Here is an 8,328-nt window from a genome sequence, read left to right as displayed (position 1 = left end):
GTACCTCCATTGTCAGTTGGCCTACGGCACCGTGGCGGACATCTTTGACGAGTACCTCCACGTCGGGGATACAATAGGCCGGGAGTGCCTGAGGAGATTTTGTAGGGGAGCTGTGGAGGCCTACGACGACACATATTTGCGCAAGCCGACTGCCACTGATTGCCAGGGCCTGATGAAGATGCACGAGACGGCGCACGACTTTCCTGGGATGCTAGAGAGCATTGACTATATGCACTGGCAGTGGAAGAATTGTCTGACGGCGTGGAGAGGCCAATTCACTTGTGGATACAAGGGCAGCCGCCCGACGATGATCCTCGAAGCCGTCGCTGACCATCGGCTCTAGATCTGGCATGCTTACTTCAGCGTAGCCGGGTCGAACAACGACATTAACGTCCTCAACTCATCCACCCTCTTCACCGAGCAATGCAATGGCAACGGCCCGACCATCGAGTTCACTGCCAACAGGCTCCAATACCAAATGAGGTACTACTTGGCCGATGGCATATACCCACGGTGGCCTATTTTTGTGAAGACGATCAGCTGCCCAATTGGTGAGAAGATGGTTTTATTTGCGCAAAAGCAGGAGTCGGCGCGGAAGGATGTCGAGCGGGCATTTGGTGTGCTCCAAGCACGGTGGGCAATTGTGAAAGGGCCGGCTCGTCTCTGGTTCAAGGAAGTCATCGCCAATGTCATGTATGCGTGCATAATCAGCACAACATGATAGTCGAGCATGAAGGTGGGAGCATCACTTATTGGAACGATGATGACAGTGCATCTAGCTCGTCCAACACGACGACCGAGCCCCACACTAGAGGACTACCGCCGGGCTTCAATGAGGTTCTATCTAGACAGACCTCAATGCGCAACCAACAAGATCATGCTCAGCTCATGAACGACTTGATTGAAGAAGTGTGGGCCCGTAATCGCCGTCGCTGAGTTTGCGTATTTTTTTAATTCGTATTGTAATGTATTAATTTTTATAAATGAAATGAAGTTTTTTTTTCCAATTTTTGTAGTTATTTAAATATTCAATTAAAAAAATGCATAGGGCGCGCTTTAGGGCGCCCAACTGTAGGTGGGGTAGAAGGATAATACTAACGTGACCCATCAATTAATTACTGCTAAATGGAGTGTCTAATAAAACAAGAAAAAGAAAAGAAAAAACAATAAACGACGAAAGGATAATCTAAAATCAGTAGTAATCGTTTGTGGAAAGCTTACAAAATCTGAATTCTTCAGTCACTCCGCCATCAACTGCCGCACCGACAACACAATTCTGTTATCAACTTCTCATCACTTTCTCATGGCTGCGTGTTAGTCTTCTCTCTTTGTCTATATTTCGTGGTCTAACAATTCTCGTTTATGTAAATGCTCTAACGATTATTGATTGATCCCACCAAAACATATCCTGCATTGACTCTCTGTTCTGCCCGAATTCGTGGAATTTTCGTGCTTTAGTTCCCAGAAATTTATGCCTTGAACTTGAAGAAGAATTTTGTGGAACTTGCACTGAGATGAGAATATGTATCATCAATTTTGTGGGTTTTGATATGTATACATATATATTTCAGGCGGTTTTGGGACTTCAACCCTTAAAGTTGCAAACTTGGAGTGGGGCATTGTTACACCCAAATTCATCAATTTGCAGACTTTGTATGGTTTGAAGCCCCCAAAATATGTCCCGTTGGCATTGTCATACAAATCGAAGAAGGCTTTGATGATTGGGTGCCGGAGTTCGAAATCCGAGGCTGGGCCTGATTGTGAGTGCTAATTTTGTTAGCTAGGTTGTTTAAGTGACTGTACTCTGTTTAGCTTTGATAGTTGTGTTTATTGAGAGCTAGTTTTGTTTTCTATGCTCAGTTTTGTAGTTGTCTGATGGCTTCTGTGGCGTGTTCTAAAAGTAGTAAAAGGTGTAGAAAATTAAGAATTTTTTTTGAGTGAGTTTATTGAGATTAATTTTAGTCCCAGAGTTGGTGGTTTTTATTACTATATGAGTTGGTTTCTCAAGGTGGACTATGCTTATCTGTCTCGGAAATTTTCATCTGTTTTATTTGTATAGGCACTTGATCATTTTGCATACTGTGAGTTCTTGATTGGAGATACATTTGAGCTCAATCTGTTTCAGAGGATTTATGTCAGGATGAATTTTAATGTCTTCAAGCAAAAATGATATCTGGGTTGGATTTAGATGCACGTTTTGCAGTATTTAGATACACATTTGGGAGTCAAATTATGTGCCAAAAAGGAACATGAAAATGAAAATGGAAAATGGAAATGGAAATGTCAATGATAGGAAAGAGAGGGTCCTCTCGTTCTTATGTTACCTATAGTGTGTGATAGATGTTGGCAGATGGATCGATGTCACAGCCTTGATTACTTTGTTTTTCTCATATTCTTTAACCAACAGCTACTACAAATTTGGAGGACAACCCTGAAGAAAGTCTGTCTTCTGATGTGCCAAGCACATACGTTCCCAATCCGTTTGAGGTGAGTTTTTGTTATTCGCATGAAGATATTTTTTTTATAATCCTAGTTATGGATTTATTGTTACTTCACTGCATTCATTGCTTATAAGATTGATTCTGATGAAAAGAAAGATACTGAACATTAGTTTTGGACTAATAGACCAAAGCACAAGGTGGGGAATTTACTATTTTTACTTTGTATTAGATAAACAAGACCATTCTGATCCTAAATTATTAGACTAATGAAAAAATGGATAAACCTTTCTTTCTATAATGTGCATGGTGCCTTGTATCATTGGGTACTGATGTTTTCCGGAGTTGTCACTTTATAACCTTCAGTTTCCTATCAGTTCATTTCAAATGCTCAACTACCCATTAGGATTTAATTTCAGTTTTGCCTGAATCCTATGCTAAGATTCACATTTTGTTGTACTTGTTATTTTGTTGATTGTTATTCTATTCTGACGCTCATGAACACACACAGTTTATAAAAAACCTTCCTGAAATTCTCATTTTGCAGGTAGAATCTCTTCTGACAGTTATGTGTGACACAAAATCAGTAATGCAGTTTGAACTTAAAGTAAGAAAGTTCACTATTTCCTTTTATATTTTCATCCTCGGCAAGATTATACACACAATGAATGCTTCTATTAATCAAGTCTAATAGTCTGTCTGGTTTCTTATCTATATTTACATCATTAGCTTGGGGACTTTCAATTACATGTGACAAGAGAATCGGCTGAGCAGAGCGCTCCTCCACATGCTCCAGTTCCTGCACCAGTTGCTGCCCAATCAGTTACTGAAACCCCTGCCTCTGATAATTCTGATCCGTCACCGCCTTTAGCCCTCACCAAACCATCATATTTCTCTGGAAGAGTTCAGACCTTGCTTGACAAGGCAGTGGATGAAGGTTTGGCAATACTTCAATCTCCAAGGGTAAGAATGCACGGGTGCTATTCATATGCATGATGGTCTCTTCAATATAGCCATTAACTTTTGTTATTGTGATGTAGGTTGGATACTTTAGGAGATCTAGGACGATTAAAGGGAAACGTGCTCCTCCATCTTGCAAAGAGGTATCTGTTTCTTCAAGTCGTGTTGCTTTGTTTATTTTAATTTGTTGGGCTTTAGAAAATATTGGACAAAAGAAACAAAGGGACTTCCTAGGCACAAGTTGTTTTTAATTATTTGGTGTACGGATAACCTCAGATCAATCGATCAAATATAGATTGGTGCATTAGCACCCTCCAGTTTGATTCATCTTTCAAATGCATTTTAACTTGATTTTTCTTCTCAGAGGTGGTGGACTTTGTTTTCTTGCCACAATTGCTGAAGCATATTATGGCAATACACATGATCGAAAGTCTTATTTAATGGGTTCATGGGTTTCTTCCGGGGTATCAATTTTAGGTTGCCAAAAGCTGAAACCATTTGTCTTGCCCAAAATCTGGAAATGTATTTTTCATTCATAATACCAAAACTTCATCCAAATGTCATTCATCAACTTGCATAATCAGAGCTCTATATTCTACAACTTTTAAACATAAATTTTAGAACGCCTCAAGCCCACATGAGGGGTGGGGCTCTAGTGCTAAAGCAGCACAATGGGCTTGAAGAGTCCATTTCCCACTCGATATGGGACATTACAGATTTTGCCAATGTTAAAGTGGAAAAGGGCACTTATCCAAGTTTAGTTAACTTCAATGGGATTCTCTATATCAATTATACATATTTTGATATGGAATGATTATTCTAAAGGTGAGCTTCCATATTTTGTTCGTTCGTTTATGGGCGAGTTTAACATTGTTACCATGGCTCATTATTAGCACCCTTTAAAAGCTTCTTTACTATAATATCATCTGCAATTTTCTCAACTGAACAGTTTATGATACTGCTTAACAGAAGGATACAGTGAAGGAGGGTCAGGTGCTCTGCTACATCGAACAGCTAGGTGGTGAACTACCTGTTGAGGTTTGGCCTGGTTTCAATCACCATTCTCTGTCACTGGGCTAAAATCTACATGTTACATTAACTTGCACCTTCCCCTTTTCACAACTTTTATCTATCTATCTATCCTTCATCCTTGTATAACTCATGCACTTTTTATGTACACTATGCATGTTAAAATTATACATTCATTCATTCCCTTTTACTGTATTTGTTTTTTGGCAGTCCGACATTTCTGGCGAGGTCGTTAAGATACTTAAAGAAGATGGCGGTTAGCATCCTTCATTACTTAACCTCTGTAGTTCTTCAATCTCTTGTTTTGCCTCCACTGATACGCTTCTTATTTACTTTTATGTTCTCAGATCCCGTTGGATATGGTGATGCTCTTATCGCTGTCCTTCCTTCCTTTCCTGGGATATTACTATGAAAACTCCAGTAGCTAGTATCGTGATTAGATTGAACAAATTGAATGAACAGACGGATTAGCTCTATGAATTTTCTTATGTATTTGTTGCCTATAAATAGAAATCTAGTTATTCTTGTAGATCCTACGTGATTTGTCCAATGTTGTGTGTATCCATCAGTTGTACTGACTCTATAACCACGCTACATTTTCATCGAAATGTATTCCATGATTCGACTTTTTTTCATTATATTAGCTTCGTTCCAGTTCTTGGTGAATTTTCGTTCTCACTTAGCTTCCTTGCTAGAATTCTTGATTCTAAATCTCAAGAGCTCTAGACATAGTGCAACATGCCACTAGAATGGATGATATTGCTTATATAGCCCGTCGAACATAGATTTACAGCTTACACGTACGTATGATTTTTATAAATGTAACATACAGAAATTTGTATTGACATTCACATGAACTTGCTATGTAGCTTTCTCTATTTACTTCTTCTCTCTGCAGATTGAGCATACTTGACAGTTGCATGTCTTAAAGATGGTAATCGAGAGAGGCGTTGTATTGGAGGTAGAACATGGTGGCAAAGATAGAAGAATGGTTTTGATTGTATTTTTCTGTTATGTTTTGAATAGGTTACACATGTTCCCTTTTATAGGGGAATTACAACCATAGGAAATACCACCATTACACTAGGAACTATCACTAATTAAATGTATCTAGGAAAGTTCACTCATTTATTGTAATACCAATTACCAAGTTATGGAAACTTGGTACTAGCCGTTATTCTCTTCTTTTTGACACTCCCCCTCAAGTTGAGCAATGGTATCTCCAATGTTCAACTTGGCCAAAACTTCTCTAAAAATTCTGGGATTCACTGCTTTGGTTAGGATATCAGCCAATTGTTCCTCGGATCGCACAAACGGGAATTCTATGACTCCACCTTCCAATTTTTCTTTAATGAAGTGGCGATCGACTTCAACGTGTTTGGTTCGATCATGTTGTACTGGATTTTCTGATATGCTGATTGCCGCTTTATTGTCACAGAATAACTTACTCTTTCGGTTTGGGGGAAAACCGATCTCAGTAAGTAATCTCCTAAGCCATATGATCTCCATGAGTCCACTCTTGATGCCTCGGAACTCTGCTTCAGCACTTGATAAGGCTACAACCTTTTGCTTCTTACTTCTCCAAGTAACTAGGTTGCCTCCGATGAAGGTAAAGTATCCACCGGTTGACTTTCTATCGACTGGATTACTTGCCCAATCGGCATCTGTATAGCCATCTACTTCAAGGTCCTTTCCTTTTCTTAAGAACACTCCATAATTTGTTGTGCCCTTGAGGTATCTTACTATTCGTAAGGCTGCGTTCATGTGTTCTTCTTGTGGTTGGTGCATGAACTGGCTGACAATTCCTACTGCATATGCAATGTCTGGCCTGGTGTGCGACAGATAGAGTAATTTCGCTACTAACCTTTGATATTTCTCTCGATCTGCAGGTTCAGCTCCCTCAACAATTTTTAGCCCATGATTCGGTATCATTGGTGTGTCAGCAGACTTGCAATCTAAGAGGCCAGTTTCTGCCAACATGTCGAGGACATATTTTCTCTGTCTTAAGAATATTCCATGATTCGACCTGAGCACTTCAATTCCTAAGAAGTATTTTAGAGGGCCGAGATCTTTCATGTCAAATTCTTTAAACAGATTGATCTTGAGGTTGTTGATTTCTTCTGTGTCATCCCCTGTGATGATCATATCATCGACATAGATGATGAGACAAGTTATCTTATCTCCTCTCTTTTTTGTAAAAAGCGTATGATCAGAAAGACTCTGTTTGAACCCATGCTTGACCATTGCTTGGCAAAATCTTCCAAACCAGATTCTTGGGGACTGCTTCAAGCCGTAAAGAGTTTTCTTTAATCTGCACACTTGCCTGTAACCAAATTCGGTCTCAAATCCAGGTGGAACTGCCATATAGACCTCCTTTTCTTCACCTAATTCTCCATGGAGGAATGCATTTGTCACATCAAATTGATGTAGCGACCAATCCTTACATGCTGCAACTGACAATAATGCCCGGATCGTGTCAAGTTTAGCAACTGGGGAGAAAGTCTCGTCGTAATCAATTCCATACACTTGAGTATATCCTTTGGCCACCAATCGCGCCTTATATCTCTCGATTGATCCATCTGCACGTCTTTTGATGGTGAACACCCATCTACACCCGACTGGTTTCTTCCCTTCTGGTAGACTACATTTTTCCCACGTTCCATTTTTGATCAGGGCATCAATTTCCTTTTTCATGGCTTCTCTCCAATGTTTGTGCTTAACAGCTTCTTGGAAAGACTGAGGAATTTCTTCTTCTTCATATAGGGCAACCTCGAATGCTCTGGCCATCTCTGTGAGGTGTCTTTGAGCTATGTTTGCTATTGAATACGTTGTTTTCCTTCCTTTCCAATCTGGAGAGTATCTTTTGGGAGGGATCCCCCTTGTACTTCTGTGTGGCAGTTCATACCGCTTCTCACTGTCCCCTTCTTGGCCTTCACTGTAAGTGTTAGTGATTTCTAAAGGAACTATGTTGAGTTCAGCAAGATTGTTTACCTCAGGATTCGAAGACGGAGTTGATGGTTGGGTGATGTCTCCAAACTCTGCGGCCTGACTAGTGGATTTTGATAGCTCATTGGCATGGCTTGTTTCCTCGTTTAAGTTGAGTTCTGTGCCAATGATAGGTCTGTTTTCCTTCCCCTCATCTCCCCCTTGCTCGGTTTCCCCTAGTATAGGTTCCGGCTGATGGATTGCGTCCGTTGGGATGTATAGCCAATTTAGTGGGTCGCTAATTGGTCTATGTGGTTGGCTCTCCCCCTGACCGCTAGATTGGCTATAGTAGTATTCTCCCTCAACAAAATCACAGTTCATGGTAGTATACATGTGCTTATTTATAGGGTCATAGCACCGATAACCTTTCTGATTGACCCCATACCCGAGAAAAACACATTTAACGGCACAAGGAGAGAATTTGGTACGGTCATGTTTCGGGATGTGGACAAAGACTGTACAACCAAAGACTTTCGGGTCAAGGGTGAGATAGGTTGGTTTCTGTATGGCTTCATGGTTGATAAAAGTATCGATGGGAGTTTTGAAGTTGAGGATACCTGTTGGAAGACGGTTCATAAGGTACACAGCGGTGGCTATAGCTTCTGGCCAAAAAGATGTGGGGATTTTTGACTCGATGAGGAGAGCCCTGGTGATTTCTAGGATATACCTATTTTTCCGTTCTGCTACCCCATTCTGTTCAGGTGTGTATGCACAAGAAGTTTGATGGATAAGCCCTTTTTCAAGAAAGAAGGATTTCATGTTGGCATTTAAATATTCCCCCCCATTGTCGGACCGTAAGACTTGGATATTTTGTTTATACTGAGTTTGGACCATGCTGTAGAATTGGGTGAATTTTTCAAAAACCTCAGTCTTATTTTTTAAGAAGTAGACCCAAGTCATACGAGAAAAGTCATCT

General features: G+C 40.3%; 1 protein-coding gene across 1 annotated transcript; it reads left to right on the top strand.

Annotated features, from left to right (window-relative positions):
- Positions 1-1,167: 1,167 nt before the first annotated feature.
- On the top strand, positions 1,168-5,065 carry LOC121791770 (biotin carboxyl carrier protein of acetyl-CoA carboxylase 2, chloroplastic-like). The gene is made up of 9 exons (XM_042189612.1): positions 1,168-1,313; positions 1,572-1,760; positions 2,408-2,487; positions 2,986-3,045; positions 3,168-3,401; positions 3,479-3,541; positions 4,368-4,436; positions 4,638-4,683; positions 4,775-5,065. Exons 1-9 carry the CDS (start codon positions 1,304-1,306, stop codon positions 4,837-4,839), a joined length of 816 nt encoding a protein of 271 aa, XP_042045546.1. The 5' UTR covers positions 1,168-1,303; the 3' UTR covers positions 4,840-5,065.
- The last annotated feature ends 3,263 nt before the right edge of the window (positions 5,066-8,328 follow it).

This window comes from Salvia splendens, unplaced genomic scaffold (assembly GCF_004379255.2).
Source record: "Salvia splendens isolate huo1 unplaced genomic scaffold, SspV2 ctg906, whole genome shotgun sequence".
Lineage (NCBI taxonomy): Eukaryota > Viridiplantae > Streptophyta > Magnoliopsida > Lamiales > Lamiaceae > Salvia > Salvia splendens.
The sequence above is the reverse complement of the archived record's forward strand: the minus strand, read 5'-3'. Positions and strand labels throughout refer to the sequence as shown.